This window comes from Haemaphysalis longicornis, unplaced genomic scaffold (assembly GCF_048455015.1).
Source record: "Haemaphysalis longicornis isolate Haplotype H1 unplaced genomic scaffold, Haemaphysalis longicornis Haplotype H1 scaffold_5, whole genome shotgun sequence".
Classification (NCBI taxonomy): Eukaryota; Metazoa; Arthropoda; class Arachnida; order Ixodida; family Ixodidae; genus Haemaphysalis; species Haemaphysalis longicornis.
In genome coordinates, this window is record NW_027526385.1 from 173,250,628 (window position 1) to 173,268,415 (window position 17,788).

Genomic DNA, 17,788 nt, shown 5'->3' on the forward strand with positions numbered 1-17,788 from the left:
GTGAAGAGGTGACATTCAGCGCCTGAAGCAATTGGCTTAAAATTTGGTAGGCAGACGTGGAAGAGTTTTACGACTCACGGAGAAAAATGTGGCGATGTCCACCTTAACAGGAACAGCGTAAATCTTACCGACCACACCACCAACCGACGGTGGGAGGCCGACCCACAGAAGTACCACTATTGGCAAACAAACGTCCTAAACCCTATCTCAATGTGGTGGGATATTTCAAACATGATTTTTGAGTTTAATCTGACACCCTCAAAGTACAGAGGGTTCCGTTTAATGGGCCACGCGACTCACTAGCACAGCATCTGCTCTCTTCTCCGCTTAAATTATTACATTTCCACAGTCACATTTATAAACCATTATATCCTTTTCTGTACACAAAAACAATCGACCGCCAAATGCAAATTATCAGCAGGTGCCGTAACGGAATGCCCATGCTATACTATATCCAAGGAGACAGCTCACGGAAATAGATGCCATTTCACCTGAAACAGAAAAATGCTACTAGTAGTACTACAACTACTACTATCACTACCACAACTACTATACCAACAGTATATGTACCACACAGCGGGCTCTTCTGAAGCTGGGTACGTGGGCTTATTTTGATCAAACCGAAAACGTATAGTTAAATACGGTGAATGATAACTTAAACGTGCCTTGATAGCTTTACAAATCAAGGCTATTCGATATCTTGCGGATGGGTGGTGCTTTTATTATTCCAATTTTTCTTTCTTACTTGACTGCAAAATTTTCATGTGCGCTTTGCACTCCTCATTCACGTATAGAGGATGTTCTGATATGAATTCTCAGGGCATAGCCTTGCCGCCAACTGGGAAAAAAGAGAAGCTGATGTTCACTTGATATTTTTTAATCCTGTCTAGATTTTTGTTTTGTAATGACATTTTGTTTCCTTCAAACACATAAATGTTTCATTGTGTGGTCAACGTTGACCTTAAAATTACTTTCTTCTCTGGCCCTTCCTGAGCCTGCATCTGTGTTTGCGTTGTGCACCGAAGCGTTCTTAAAGGAGCCCCCCGTGAGACCTGTCCGTCTCTCCGAACGCAACGGGTCATGCGATGCATATCATTATTTTATGTAGGCCGTGAATAAAAGGTACGTACAATGTAGTCTATGAAACAGACCACTCAAAATGTTCAGCTTTATTGTGTGTGCGAAAAAGAAAAGGAGTGCCGGAGGCCTTACGCGGCTCATAAGAGCCGTTTATATAAATAAAAGCTCATATTACAAATGGTACCGTAGTCCCGGCTCCCAGGGCCTCTACGTCAAATATACCAAGATGTGCCTGTGTCAAGATGAGCCTCTGGAAAAAAAGGTTTGCCAAGTATCAACAATTCGCTTTCACGGATGGCTATATTTGTTCTTGTCGACGGATGAATGAATCAAGGAGAGAGGTTTCTACACTTTCTTTGTTTGGCAGCAACCACTTCTCTACTGGTATTCGTCAAGTACGGTCCCCACCGGTTCATAGCGCCAAGCATTTCGATTTGTTGAAAGCATTGGCCGCGTTCGCAGACTCTAGGTACCGCATCAGGGAGCGCAAAAGCCTAACGCGCGCGAAAGAAACGCTGCCAGGAGAACCGCACTTGATCGTCTTCTCGTCGTACTCAAAGTCGTAGGTGGCCAGGCCAAAGGGAACTCCTTGACAGGCGTGTCTTGTCTCGCACACCTGCGACAGCGACACAGAAACCGCATCATTGCACGAGTGCAGTTTTTCAGGCAATGCGTCCTGGGTTCGTAACGTTCAACGGCAGGTTTCAAAACCAGCCGGATCACCCTCGAGCCCAATTTATGGCCATCCAAACTCTGTCACTCGTTGGGAGCTCACAAAAAGCAAGGCCAATGCCAAGGTTTCTTTTTGCCGGATATGCTTGTCTTGGATTTGTACTTCCACGCACACAAACCCCCGTTTGAGTCATCCCAATTTCCCCTACTGGCGCGCTGGTATGAAAAGGGAATAACACCACCAATAAAAAAAGCCCGATGGATTCTCAGTCGGGTGACTGCGCACGGGGTCCCGATGTTTGGTACAACACTGCCTCTCTAGTTGCAGCAGTTTGCTGCATGCAAGAGCGGCAGGCCTTTTCTGATGAGCATTTGAAAAACGGTTGGCTCTGCCTCAAGGTATACTCGCACGCGCCAAAATTCACTAGCCCTGACCATAAAAAACTTCGTTTCGAAGACGTTTAGAAAAAAAGCGCTGGGCACTGTTTGTCACGTAAAGGAGCGCAGAACAAAATTTTCTTGTTATGGCTTTTCAATTGCGTGAGCTCCCACCAGCCTAGTAATCATAAAATGTACATTAAATAGTCAACCGCACCTGAAGTATAAAAATACAGCCTCGTGTACTCGTGTCAGCTTCGGCTTCACTGAAACGATCAGGGAAGCGGCCGTCATGAGAGGACAAAACATTGACGTCACTGATCCCGTTGCACAAAGGCCTGTCTGGACCTTCGATACACAGAGCGAGTGCGTCCAGACCGGCCGTCGTCACACGCTTCCCAGTAGGATGACGGCAGTTCCAAATTTGTGCCTTGTCTACAAGGCGGTGCAGCGCGACCCAACAGCACCAGTAGGTGGCTCTTGGGCCCGATTAGTGCGAAAATACTAAGCCTTCTCAACCACAACCGTCCTTAGAGTGGCCTGTTCGTTGCAACAGCGCGACACGAATGCGGGTCGCTTGTAGAAGGTGGAAGTCTTCGAAAATTTCCTTCAGCGAGCGTGTTGTGCTCGGCACCGGCTATCATAAATAAATTTTCGTACCTTAAATACTTCAAACAAATAATTTCTCACTTTAAGTTCAGCAATCATTCTGTACTGGGCTCTCAGAATTGTTTGGATTTGACGATGCCCTGTTATTCATTGAAGTTTCTTCGTCACTTACTCAATGCTTTCGCTGTGCCTGTAATAAATCACGACACACTAAATAAATAAATATTCATGAAATGTTTGGTGACCCGATTTTAATTATATTGCGCTGTCTCTGGCGCGGCGGACGCGAGAGGCAATGCAACCATGGTGAAGCAGTAGTAGGTGGAGTCTGTAAGTCGGCGGATAAAAAAAATATTGTCGAAGCGCCGAGTAGCCAATGATAACGCTTATATAGGAGCCCGAAGGCCTGGTCAGGTGTCCCTGGGATGACCCGTCCGAGATAAGCTTCTAGCATTTGCAGTACTTCGGGACACGCGACAACAGCGTAATCACTAGGTCTACACCCGGCACATCAACCAAAACTTGGCCAATATTTAACACATTGAAAGCATTTCAAGCAGAGGACATTTCTTGGATAGTGCTCCTAAAATTTCTCCCGCAGGATCATAATTTTGGAAATGCTATTTATTTATTTATTTACAATACCTTCTGCGTAATAAGACGTTCGAGAGGGAAATGGCCAAATAGAGTAAAGTAATGATAACAAGAGTAAGTGAAAAGGTTCCAAAAATCGCTTATAAACATTCAGTCAAAGGTTATGTATATTGAAGCAAGTCGAACGACAAGTAGGATCTAATTATACCATATTAGCTAATGCATAATAGAGGGACAGGAAAGAAAAAAAATGTCCTATAATTATACAATTTTAGCTATTGTGTTCCTAAATGAATCATGATCAAGAATGGCAGTGGTGGATGTAGGAAGGATGTTTCATTTGAATGAAGTCTTTGGTATATCATCAATCATCATTAAGAGCCTATGTTTTTCACTCCAGGGCGAAGGCGTCTCCCACCGACTTCCAACCAATCCTTTCCTGTGCTGCTCGAGTTCAGTGTTGGCGACAAAATTTCCCTATATCATCCCTCCATCGTATTAATAGACTTCCCCTTGTTCTAGACCCATGCCTTGGTATCCACTATCTTATCCTAATAGTACATCGGTTGCCCGTTTGTCTCACTACATGGCCAGCCCAAGCACACTTTTTTACGTGAACTATGATACTACTTTTAAGGACTGCAAAAACGCATATGTTCTTGAAAATTGTATTCCAACTTCATTAGCATGGTACAAGTGAAACGATATAAAATGCAGAGGAAGAATAAGCTGATGACGTAGTTGTGGGGGATAAAATATTTTAATGAAGAAGACAGAGACGGAACATTTTTCGGCGAAAAGCGATTGGTGGCACTTGGCTGCTGCATTTTATAGAAGGTCCGCCAGCAGTGCGATTAAAGTAATGAACTGAACAGCGGTATTTTATTCCATTTTTTTTATTGTGTTAGAGAATGGTAATTATGAACCCACACTGCTGCGGCATACTCCAGCGTGGAATGAAACCATGTATTCCATATTAGTAAATGGAGTAATAAAGGGGCTAATTAAAAACTTGTGTAGGAGGTATCCTAACGTGCGGCAAATATATACCCGGTGTGACAGGTCAATGTGAGAGCGGCTGAACTGCTAACACGAGTGTAATTACAAGATAAGGCGTTATTAAACGGGAGTTATCAATGGGGTACGTGTAGGTAAATGGTGAGCTGTTCTGGCGGCACGTTAATGCTGCTGAGAATTGTTAGCGTTCAGTTTCATGAGCAAAGAAAGTCTTGCGCCAGGGAGAAATAGAGTTAGGATCTGATTGCAAGGTGGTTATGTCATGTTCACCAGTTATTTGCGGCTACACAACACCGTTGTCGGTGAATAAATGAATATTGTAACAAAAGCATGGTGGTAAATTAGGAATTAGGAATTAGGAATGTAAATTAGGAAAAAAAGAACCCAGCACTAAGCCTTATGGCACACCATAGTGGACACGTATTAGCTCAGAGTTAAAATTATCAGCGGGCGCAAACTGAGAACGTGTGGTGAGAAAAAAACTGAAGCAAAGACAAATGTTTGGAATCAAGGTTCAGCTGATAGAGTTGAAACAACCATAATTTGTGCCGCACTTTACCAAATGCTATCTGGGTGTTTTAAAAGAAAACAAGAAAAAAAGGTGCTGCAGTGGCAATTCACTGGCCCCTCTTAGCTATGAATGACATGCGTGAAAACATAGTTTTTGCTGTTGCGACCCCGACAAAAAGCCATCGCCCCGTTTACTGACTGCGCGACTGTTATGGACCCGGGAGTGATGTTTGATCGCATCACTGGCATGTTAATGTGGAGTTACCTGTATTGCGCCCCTGGTGATGTCGTTTTACCGAAGAGTGGGAACAGTTTGATAATGTTTATGGTTTTTTTCTTCGAAACGTTCTTCATTTCTGTGATGAACAGCAGTAGGGGGCCAACGGGATCTTCTCTCATGTAAAACTCGGGACTATTTTGTCTTTAAGACGCTTTTGAGGAAGAATAATTCGAATTGAAAAACAAATAGTGTTTGGAATATCACGATGTTGTCGTTTTTATTTCCATATATTGAATTTTATGAATCTGCGTTGTCTGCATGGGCATGTAAGTGACCTCGGGGCGGAAATCGCCCGCAGACAGTACAGTAGCGGGGAGATAAAGGGAACAGCTGCGCCGTTGACGTAACGAAAAACTAGGGCTTATAGCTAACCAGCACCATCACCATGCCATAATTGCAACGACATGCCATTCTCGTGTGTTATACGCTCACCTTATAACGCAGGGTGTCTTCGTCATCGAAGGTTAGCGTTCGCTGCGTACCAGTTTCGAACGTAGACACGACGTCCGGTTTCTTGCGACTTGGCAATATGAGCGTCATCTCGGGGCTTGAGCATAACTGTAAAAGGGATAATATTCAACTGTTACAAAAATAGGTGGGGTATGCATCAGTGCTGCGAGCATTGCAACCAAGTGGCCTAAGATTGATCCACAGACAAGACAAACGCACTCTCTCCTGCTTCGTGTTCGCATGTAATGTTGAGCAGCTGAATATGCGTCGTGATGGAGGGAAATACTAAAGTACCGTGCCGCGCTAAGCACTGAAGCAAAGCTATATTCCGGCGGGATGTGACATAATAATATGGCGCGATGGTCATCATCATCCTCATCATCACAAGCCTATCTACACCCACTGCAGGGCAAAGGCCTCTCCCATTAAAGGAGCACTTATACGAAAATTTTGTTACACTTTTATTGCTTTTATCGGTGCTTAATGGCCTGACGAACCGGAAACAGCACTTCAAATACTTCAGCACGCGATAGTTAATTACATTGGACGGCCTGAAAATCATTTGTTTCAAATTCCCACGCTTTGATCCCGAACGGCGCATATGACAGAATCCCGGCCTGACCTCACCGCTTTGTGCTGACGTAACCAGCGCCCGCTTCAGAGGGTTTTGCGCCCGCTCGCCGCTCGTAGGGTCGCGCGCATGAAGTGACGTCACGCCTTTTTGACCAGCGCTGCCGCGTCACTTCTTTTGGCTCTCCCTGGATGATGTCACGCTGATGTCCATTTGCTGAGTGCCGCTCCGCGCGCTGCTCCGTCGGCGCGATTAATGAGATCCAATTAAACTCTGCTCTTCGCGTCGCTGGCCGCTCATATTGCACCAAGGGTATTCTGTTCTGTGAAGGAAGCGAACTGTGCAATAATATTAACGCCGAAAATTGGTGTCAGTGCTCCTTTAATATTTAATTATCCCAGTCCTGTGCTAACTGCGACCTCCCTATCCCCGCAACTTCTTGATCTCATCTGCCCATCTACCCCCCCCCTGCCACGCTTGCTTTTTCTAGGGATCCACTCTGTTGCCCTTAATGACCAACGGTTATCTTGCCTTCGCATTACATGCCCTGCCTACGTCCATTCTTTCTTCTTCTTAATGTCTATTAATATGTCGTTAACAGGCGTTTGTTTCCTGACCCACTCCGCTCTCTCGAATTAAGGGTAGCCTACCATCGTCCCTGAAGAAGAAAGTGTATGACAGCTGCATCTTACCGGTGCTCATCTACGGGGCAGAAACTTAAACGCTCATTAGGAAGGTTCAACTTAAATTAGGATGACTCAGCGAGCAATGGAACGGAAGATGATAGGCGTAACATTGAGGGACGGTATAATAAACGCATTTTTTTGTAAAAACAGTAAATGGAACTATGCGAGAAACCACGACGACCCTCTATGACGTCTTCTATCAGCACCGCACGTAACACACATCAATCGTCCTGCTAGTGCCGGGCCTTGTTAGAGCAGTGTAACATCTTGAAACGCTACCATAAACACATAACGACTTCAGGCATAAAGATGAAAACATCTGTTCTTTCACATTGAGGGCTTTTCTGCTCAGTGGAGAAGGCTTCCTAGGGATGCCGAAACGTCTTTTTACCTGATTTAACTAAACCTTTGGTCAGCAATCACTAGTTTATTCAACTATGTATCTGTTCTTTGTCAAGAATTAGTAGCTTTCTTATCGTCGTTATCAGTCTGAGATTCATTAGTCCACTCACCTCGCTGGGGCTTATGTAGTGATCTCCCTCGAAATCTTCACACGGCCTAAACAAGTCGTATTCTTCCGTGTTCGGAGAGTCAGGGTTGCTAAAATTAGGTTTATAGAGGCGGCCGCTCATGGAGAACGAGATAGCCACGGGAACTTGGATGCCAGCCCTGGCCACCTCCAAAAGCACGTCGCAGCTCTGGTTCTGCATGCAGGAGATATGTGTTAACACCCAATTTCATTAACGCCGAACAGTAATACGGGAACGATACTGTGCCACAAAAGCAAATTTGAAAAATTGCAAAGAGCAAGGAATAAGTTCAAATTTTAACTGACACATTTGCAACAGAAGTAAGGACGTACAGAACAGTGGCACTCTGGCACTTCTGACAGTGGTTGGGTACAAAAATCCGCACTTCCTGAAGCAAGATACTGCACTTATTTTCCGATGTTTACCCCTTACAAACAGTGTGCAAAGTCGAAGAAACCGATTGCGGTTCCGATTCATCTTGCATCAACACTCGGGCTTCACGAATATTTTATAAATTTACTGCTAACAATTTATTGTTAGCCGGGCAAGGTGAACAAGCTTTGAATGTCGAATTCTGGATGGAAAAAAAGTGAGGCTTTAACGTTTTTCGGGAGCTCTTGTTATTTCATTGAACTTCGGTTGATAACGAGATTTAACGCCCCCACTCTGCGCAGGCGATGAGGCGCGCTGCAGTGGAGGGCGGATTAATTTTGACCAACTGCGAACCTTTAACGTGCGCCACAATCTCGAACACGCGGGCATTTTCGCTTTTCGCCCTCACCAAACAAGCGGCCGTCGAAGCCTGCTCCTTTTATTTAACCCTAAAGCTGAAACATTGTCTTTCCATATTTGTCTTTTGAATTTTTAGAAATTGTAAGTGCATACGGCCTGAGATGTTGAAGAACCTGGAATCAAGCTTTAGTAAATTGCTGTATCACATAATTTCGTGTGTGAAGATATTGATATTTTTATTTATTTGTATTGCCCTCAGGGTCCGAGATAGTTACAGAGGGGAGTGGGATATAAACAATCATACAGACAAAAGCAGTGAATAAAGAAAAATAATTATTACAAATAACAGTATCTATTGAAACACGTAGGTTATGGCTGAACGAAAAACAATCCTAGTGCCGATTTCAGCGACGGAGCAGGGAAGCCGATTCCACCTTGTACAAGTGCTGGGAACATACGAATCTTGAACAAGAATTGTGCGACACGATAGGACGTGAACTTTGTGCATATATATGTGAACCTAGAAGATTATACATATATATATATATATATATATTCAGTGGAACCCCCGATATGCCTCCCGGATTTACGACGACCCGTTTCTTACGACGGATCACGACGGTCCCAGCATACTCTCCACAGAAGCAATGCATTAAAAGCCCCGATTACATGACGCTCAAATGCACGTGGTCCGCTTCATACGACGGATCCTAGACCGTTTAAACAGGCGTTTTTCCAATATTTTACACGGCTTCGCCGCGTCACCCCGATATTATTTATTATTAACCCTGGTTTGGCGCTGCTGGATGTGTAGACGTCTGCAAGCGGGCGAGACCACTTGCTGAACACACATAAGCAAGCAGGCGCGCAATGATGGCGGTGAAATTGCGGAGAAAGCGCCAGCAGTAAGGGCAAAGTCTGACAACACTGCGCGGTTGCTTCATTGCCGTCGGCTTGAGATATTCCGCCATCGTGGAAGCGTTTTTGGATCCGGAAGGACACCGTCTTTTAACACCGGGTGGGCTGAGATAGTAAGTTTAGAGCGGCACGCCGGCATTTCTTCAATTTTAACTGCATCGTGTTTAACCACACACAAGCTGAACCGACGCGTGCTTGACATCGTCGAACGCTTTTCTCGCCATCTTCAGCTCTTCATTCATTGTCAAGAGACCTTTGTCGGGTGCATACTTCCGTGGGTCCTTTTCCATTAGAAACATGATGTCCTCCAGGGGCTATGTCCTAATATAGGATAGCACTGCATGGCACATAACCTTCTGTGAAGAGCGTCCACCAACTGCTATCCTATGCTAGGACATAGCCAGCTGGAAAGTGTCCATCTTCTGGTGTTCATTTCCTTCACTGCTGTGTGCGTGCGCGTGCGTGTGTGTGTGTGTGTGTGTGTGTTTGTGCGTGCGTGCGTGCGCGTGTGCGTGTGCTTGTGCGTGTTCTTGTGTGCGTGCGTGCGTGTCCAAGCTAATTATGATTCAAATGTTAATCAATCAATGAGCTTGGTTTTTTAAAATGAAATCAGCAGCAATACTCCGCTAAATTTCAAGGCATTGCCTTGGAGTGGTAATTAGATGTGCCAGTAACAATTGACTCCATACTTTGCCGCAAGATGTTCGTACTTGTTTAGAAGTGCACGAACTATGCACAATATTTGGCAGAGTACGCTATAGAACGCAAGACCGCTATATTCCTATCAACAATAATATGCGCCATTACAATATTTGAAAACCTGTACTTAACCCTATAATTGCGGAATTTCGTGTTGTAAATAATGTGATCCGTAGCCACAAGATTGGCATGTCTGTTAACTTAAGCAAAATGAAACAATCTCCCTTTTCATGGGGACCTAAAGTTTGCTGCAAATAAAGAGACTCCGTATCTGTTTGTGTTTCTTGGAAATATTTATGTTTGCGGCTGTGCAACTTTCAGTGTAATTTATTGTTGCACTACGGGCTTGAATAAAATAATCTGATTAATTTTGCTTGCAAAAAAATCAACCCATTGATTCAACTTTATAATGGTTTTTGCGCTATGAAAACCCCAGTGCCACGTCGGTCCTCTTTTTTACATGGTCTTTTGTCTTCCGTTGCCCTTAAGTCAATATGAATGGGATTATCAATATTGTGTACTAGGTCATGTACAGTCACAGCTCTTTTGTGATAATTCATAGACTATGATCTTAGGCTTGAGCCACTGCATCGCTGAACGCCGCACTACAATCCGCAAGTTATGACGCTGTGACTCCAATGCTCGCTTCTTATCGTTTGTTACATCTGGGCGAGGCAGTAATGTCTACAACAATTTGTCCTGCTCCTAGAATAAATTTCTTAAAAGCTTAAAAAAAATGCTTGAGTCCGATCACCAGCAAAACTGTGGCATCTTCTTCCTCACCAGTGTGTGTCCATATGTGACTTCTGCTGGCTGCACATTTGGCGGGATCGACAGCCACGTTGGTGGAAGGATGCGGCAGTCGTTACGGGCCCTGTCATCGTACGAGATGTGGGCGACAGAGATGAACAACGAAGGTATGAAGATGTCCCTGCACGAGAAAAATACGTTTCAGACGAGTATGTACACAGGAGAAATCAGGGAGCGGTCAGGCAAAAATAATACATGAATACGGCATATTTTGCACAACTACCCATTATGTTTGGTGGTTTGCCTGAAGATAATCAAAGCAAAAAAAATTACACACAGAATGCATGCACTTGCCTGTAAAAAATCTATAACAAACGAAAGGTTCAAGTGTACATCTTGCGGTGTAATCCATCATAATTATTAACCAGAGACGCATTTTCATCGGCCACGTTTGTTTATCATGTTTTGAAAAGGTTATCTGTTAGCAAGTGTACTTTAAGACGACAAACAATGTAGCTGTTCTGCTGCGTGAAGCTGGATCACCCGGGAAGCTCTATGAAATTCCGCACCATATTCAAGGATAGTTGAATGTTCACACATTTTTTTTCCAGTCTTTCTAAAAACATCGTGGCCAGGGCTTGACATAACGCACTGAATCCTGGCACGACTAGTTTATGCTGGACTACAAAAATAGTGCATTCGTTTTTTCCTGTCACGTGTTGACCGAAGACTATAATTGCGCAACCATTGATACTTCACAGGGAACAAAACAGTCATGAAATAAATAAATCTCACCGCAATAAATTATTTGTCTCAGTGCCCAGCTGCCACGTAAATGTTTTGGGGACATTTTGTTAATAAAAGACTTCAAACACATGTCTGGTAAGCATTCGGCATGAAATAGCTGTGCTTTGAGGGTGTTTTGCACATGAGAAACAAATTTGTACTAAAAACTTGCCTCACTAGCCTATCTCCGTCCCTAAGAAGGAAGTGATCGGTGTGAGTTAAGTAGCATATATGAGTAATGATTGCTTGGGTTTTATTGTGTAGAGAGTCACAAGCAAAGACAGCGTTGTCGCAAACATGCAAGCACCAAGTTTGTGAACATGAGAGATGTACAAAAAAAGGATAGACAACGTAAGCGCACACAGGCACTAGACGCGTCCACAAATTCTGGAGAGGAATATGACAGAAAAAGTTCAAACGCACGAAGCATACGCTTCCTGTCGACGATTCCAGTGACGGGACGATTCCAGTTCGCGACAGAGTTGTGTCGGGTTAGCGGAGCAGGTTGATGTATTTGTTCAAAGGGGTTCTCTTTCTTGCCAGCATTGTGATGGCAGCTGACGGTTATCGGCGGGAGGGAAGTGCTTAGGCCTGCACGAAAACAAGGCCTTGCTTCCCGCGCTCTCTGCCACCGGAACATCGCTCACTCGTCGGGCGCTCAGGCTTCCTCCAGCAGCGTCGCACACGGCGTCGTACACGCCGACGGCATCGACGGCGACGGTATTTGGGCCTGCACGGCGAGGGGTGCCTCCAAGACCGAACCACACCTGTCCCCTTCCTCTTCAACGCAACTTGCGTCTCCCGTAGGCTACACGCATAGTATTCGGCGGATTGCATGCTCTTGAATTGTTTCACAGACACACCTTCACACAAGCCAACAAACATGGTTTCTCTACGCGGGGATGGTGTTGATGCTAGAACAAAAAAGTGCTTTCCTCTAGCTGCCAGAGCATGTGACGAGCACTGGCTCCCCTGCCGAGATCCTCCGGCGAAGCAAATAAACATCCTGGTGTATGCAACAGTTCTAGGCTAGGTGTATAGGTGTGCGTTACGGTGTATGCTAGGACGCTTGAAACATCGTAAGAATCTCCGAAGTTCCCTACAGCGACCACGAACCGAGAGTCATGGCTCGTTATTGGCACGTTCTTTTTTTAACAACGGAGCACTGTGTTATGCTTTGAGGGAATAGGAAAATAAAGGGATCATAGCCATACACCCTTCACTGTAAAAGCTAGCCCTCCCAGGTATCGTCCCGGGCTGATAAGGAAGCTGCTGTACGGGGGCACGTTCTCACCAGGCACTTTACGAGGTGTTTTAGTTGAACCAAACCCAGCCCAGATGGCAACAGTTAGACCGCAGACTTTTTGGGCCACTTAACATTAAAGTATGTCTTTCTGTCTGTCTGTCTGTCTGTCTGTCTGTCTGTCTGTCTGTCTGTCTGTCTGTCTGTCTGTCTGTCTGTCTGTCTGTCTGTCTGTCTTTCTGTCTGTCTGTCTGTCTGTCTGTCTGTCTGTCTGTGTATACCTCCCTGCCTGCCTGTCTTCTAATTTATCCTTCCAGTAAAAAGTTAAAAATACGCCCAAACACAGGTGTACACAAGCAAACCCGTTCGATACTGCTAAAAATGCGTGTGTAGGTCTGAGTTGGATTTTACCCCACCAAATAAAAACACTCGCTGCGTGTGTGTGTGTGTCTGTCTGTCCGCGCGCCCTGTAATTCAGCCTTACTGCAAAAAGTTAAAAATACGTCCGAAAACAACTGTGCACAAGCAAATCCGTTCGATACTGGTGAAATCGCTGGTGTAAATCTGAGTAGTACTTCATGACAGCAAAATAAAAAATGGCGGCGTGTCTGCTCACTTCACGGAAACCGTAGTCGAAAGGGAAGGGTATATTGCCGTACCTGCTACGAAAATGCTTCTGCTTTTTCTCCCGCCCACCTCTCATGCTCCTCTCGTCACTCTCTTCCCACCATGTACACCTTGGAGTGAAACTGAAGTGACCTCAAGTCACTTCAACTTTTTCGCGGTCAGTGTGGGTGAGCCATCTATTGGAACCTTTCGCTCCTGTTGGGTAATTATTACTACACCAAAAGATGTAAACTCGGGCGCGTGCTCATTTTGTACTTTGGGGCCCGATTATTGTATTTCATCCGCATCGTAAGTATACTGTACGAGCACACATCAATTTTTATTTAAAAGAATAATGCCTAGTACAAGATATGCCTGATGCCAGATTTTTTCGTTTGCTCAGCAATGTTCACGTTTCCTTCGAGATGTAGTGGTTTTGAACGTTTGGCTATTTAAACTTGTCCTTCTAAAATCCTGATCTTTTGCAAAGGTCAGGAGACCGAACAAGGTATTCTTGCTTAAGTAGTCTATAAATTATTGTCTTTAAAAACAACCTGCAAAAAGTGCCACAAAGGCTCAAACTCGTGCGAGAAAAAAAGAAAAATATAGCTCCCGTAGATAATGTTCCCGACAGAGCAGAAACAAGAAATTAAAAAAGATCCCCGCTGTCCCAACCAGTGCCGCGTGCTCAGTGCGAATTTATTTACTCTAAACAAACATTTATTCAATTCATTCACGAAGAGATAAACCACACGGAAAGAGCGTCGGCACTGGGAGCGGAGAGCAGAGAAAGGTACGTTGCAGTAGCGGAAGACAACTATTGTCTTTCTATGACAATTGCAGTCAAGCAAGCTGTTTGGCGGTCCGTTTCTTGTAGGTGACATGAAAATAATAGCATGCGACAGTCTTGGGTTGACACGTTACTGGAAATGCTGACTTCTCAAAGGAAATCAGCCGCTTATAAAAGGAAGACAGTTCCATTGGTTTCGCATGATAAAGAAGAAAAATTTGTGAAATCTGAACATGCCAAGTAATTATTGTTTATTTCTACCATTGCACCCGGGCCCGCACCTTGTAAATCTGTTCTGGCCGGAGAATGTGTTATTAGGGCGAATATTTAGGGCCTTACCTGTGATGTCTGATTGTACACCGGATGACTGTGTTTCAAGATATCATTCATCTGTCGCTTAAAATATTGTGATGTTGTAAACACATCTCCGTGTACTGCTTCGGGTAAGGCATGTGGGACAACAGATACTTACTTCATCAGCCGCACCACTCCGTGCTTGGTGGGGTCGTCGATGGCTGCACCCAGGACGAAGTACATCTCGGGGGTATTCCCCAACACCGCGTTGTAGGCGATCTGAACGAAAATCATTTTGGGTACACATTTGCGAAACTACCCTGCTCTCCTCAAATGTAAACTGTTCGGAAACAAGGTCGCACAACTCATGGTGGTAGAGTGTGCATCGGTGAATTGTGTGTCATCGTACGTAATAACGACACTTCACGTAGCGGCATATGACACGACGGCACTTCATAGCCGTTGCTCAGACCAGCCGAGATAACTTCTGGAAAATCTTCTCGATGACCTATACAGGTATAGTTCTCCAAAATGTCTCTCCTATGATAAACCTGGCATTATTTATATGGACAGAAAATAAACAACTGGGCCTCGCAAAGACAGGGGGAGGCTGCTACAAGGGTAGGGCATCGGGGCATTGCAGATGTGCCCTTATTTGTATTACAGAGGAAATTTCCTGCAAATATTGTAAAAATAGGTTTTGTGGGGACAAAAATATTCTGATGACCCCTCAGCATTTCCCAAGGTGCAGTGAACAGGAAAGCATTAGTGCCCCGTTGCCGAACGAATATTTATAGTCATAGATCAACGGTGTGTAGTGTGCCTCTGATTTGAGCAGTCACGGGACAACAAAGCACGTCGAGGCGTCTGCTGAACTGATATGTCTTTTCATTTTGGTTATAGGTTTCTCTTTTCGTCTGTTAGCAAGAGAGCTGCCGTAGGTAGAGCCTTTTCTCCCCTTTGCTAAAGGTCTTGCGTCACGTAATGGTAGGAGCTTGTTCACAGGCACAGTCTCACAAGAACACCTTCCCAGACCTAGCAATAGAGCAATTAATGGTGTAAAACTTTGGATACCCTACCAAAAGGCACGTCGTAGGGGTGCGTAATATTACCTCCCTCTACTGTAGTTCATACCACAAACGGCATGTAGCACTGTAGAAGCTACATTGTTGTCAATAGAGCGCCCAGTAAGGGCGCCTAACTCGCCGCGAAGAAAAGCAAGAATAGACGCCCGGTCGGTAGTTGAGGGTAGACTGAAAGGTCCTTTCAAAACCCCCTTCATGGTAATTCAGGCGCCCTCAGTGGGTGCTCTATTGGCAACAATGTTACCTCCACAATTCTCAATGCAGCTTGTGGTATGAACTATACATGCCACTTCCGGCCTGCACCGAGCCATATACTGGAACGACGTTAATCTCTGTTTTCCACATATCCTTGCGGACCGGCACGACGCACTTCAAGGAGACATTCGGGTGACGCAAATAGGGGTAACCTGTATGGGTCCAGGTAGAAGCATGCGCTGTTACTTGTAGCGAGAAGACAACGCCCAGCATTCATATAAAGGCCCCGCTCGTTATATGTGCCTACAGTCGTTTGAATTAAATAGAAAAACTGGGATTGCTGAAATAAAACATTCACTCATAGAAATCGAATCTCAACTCCCGTGTCTTTAAAGAGACACCAGAGGCTGAGTACCATTTATTTCATTCAAGATTTTATAAGCCTTCCAGTTTTTCGTCGTCGGTCTGTAATTGCATGGCTGCTGAGGCAGGAATCAATAAATCTGCCACTTTTGTGTATTCTTATATTTTTTAGGTTATAGAATACGTGGCAATCGGAATCCCAATTTACTAGATTGGTGCTATTTTGCTGGTGGTGCGGTTTGTTCAGGTGGTGCTAGCCCTGCATGATATGCCGCCGATTGCTCCACCCGAGTGGCACCCGATGCGACGATTATATGCCTGCATCGCATTTGTCCGCCAGTTGTGAGTCCCAAAAGGCGCTCACGGGAAGGCACGATACTTTTCTGCGAAGTCTCTAATGCCCCACGGGGAAAAGGACGTGGTCCGGAGTTATTACTGGGGCTGCTCACTTGCACATCGCGGAGACCAACGTTGATCGCTCTGTAGCATGTTGTGGGCACAGTGTTCCACTTCTCCTGAAAGCCTTTTATGTAATGAATTTCCCTTTCGTCAAAAATACTAAAGGCCAATGACAAAGCGCCTTTTAAAGGGACACTGAAGTGAATTTGTCAAGCTCCCGTTTTTGCTTGCACTGCATAGACTGGCTCAAATTAGCACACTTTTCATCGTTTATCCGGTTGACAAATGGGTAATTATTTTACACAGCGCGAAAGAAGAAAAACTGCTATGCGCGGTTTGCGGCAGCCGCACCAACTAACGCTGTGACGCTGGGAGGAGGGAGCACCGTGATTGGACGATGCTCAAGGTTAGCAATCAAACAAGTTTCGGTTTCGGTTTCGGTTCTGTAAAACACAACCGATGGCGCTGTTGGATGGGCATTCTCAATATCTCAGTAATCATCGTACCGCGCTTCTGCCATGTTGTCGGCTGTAAAATGCGCAAGATAAGCCTCCCAGGACGGCTTGGAATCGTATGCATTCACTAGCCGAGGCCTACGCAGTGCATGAACGCCCTCCGCGTCGCCGCAGACGCTCAAATGCCATGCGCTTTTCCCCATATTTGACGCTTGCCTCACTCATGCCTGTATCGTAAAAAGCGTGTTCGCACCAGGCCAAGGGTCTGTTGATTCTGGCCTATGCCCACTGCCCGCAATCAGTCGGTGCTTATGGCAACAGCACGCCAACGAGAACTCGCTAGCGCACCAGTGCCAGCCTGCGCGCGTTCTGTGAACTAGTTCGTGGAGCAATGAACATTGCGGCCCAAAAAAAAGTGAACTGAGTATAGAAAACATCGGCGGAAAACGAAAAAGTAACTTATAAAAAAAGAGCACGTACCCGCGGGGATTCGAACTCGCGACTTGCAAAACACTTCCGATGACATACCTACCCCTCCAGCCGATTCGGCCACGGAGCGGGCTCTGGTGACCTTGGTAATATAAGGTATATATTGTATAACTAGTTTACACTTTTATTTAGTTTCGGCATTTCAAGCAGCTTAGGTGACCATTTGTTGTTTTGCGCTCGTGCAGTAAGCACCCCCCAAGTTTCCACAATATATCACGTCTAGCAATTGCTTTTCGTAGACGGGAAAGCGTTCGCAGGTGCGTAGTCGTGCTGCTGATCGCTGTGCTTGTTCGGCCAGGGCAAAGAAGTGCTTCCCGCACCCTAGTTTTACGCTGTACGGTAAAAATATCAGTTGATTTTATTTCCTTAGTACCTATATTGACTTCGCTGACTCTTCTCCCACCTTCAAGAGGCCATATATTTTCCTACTGGCGTACCAGTCAGCGAAGCCTCGCATGTGCGCTTGTGCAGCGCTTGTGTGAAGTGACCTTGACTTGGAGCTAGATGCAGTGTACAAACTAACCAAGTAAAGAAAGGCACATTCTTTCATTCACAAACGTGTCCTGGCTTCGTTTCAACTGCACGAACGAATTGTGACGACCCGTCG

At 45.2% G+C, this 17,788-nt stretch overlaps 1 protein-coding gene across 1 annotated transcript; it reads right to left on the minus strand.

Annotated features, from left to right (window-relative positions):
* Positions 1–1,315: 1,315 nt before the first annotated feature.
* LOC144140003 (uncharacterized) lies at positions 1,316–13,208 on the minus strand. The gene is made up of 5 exons (XM_077672218.1): positions 13,165–13,208; positions 10,510–10,657; positions 7,360–7,551; positions 5,573–5,698; positions 1,316–1,696 (listed from the first exon to the last, which is right to left on the minus strand). Exons 1-5 carry the CDS (start codon positions 13,206–13,208, stop codon positions 1,493–1,495), a joined length of 714 nt encoding a protein of 237 aa, XP_077528344.1. The 3' UTR covers positions 1,316–1,492.
* Between the last annotated feature and the right edge of the window lie 4,580 nt (positions 13,209–17,788).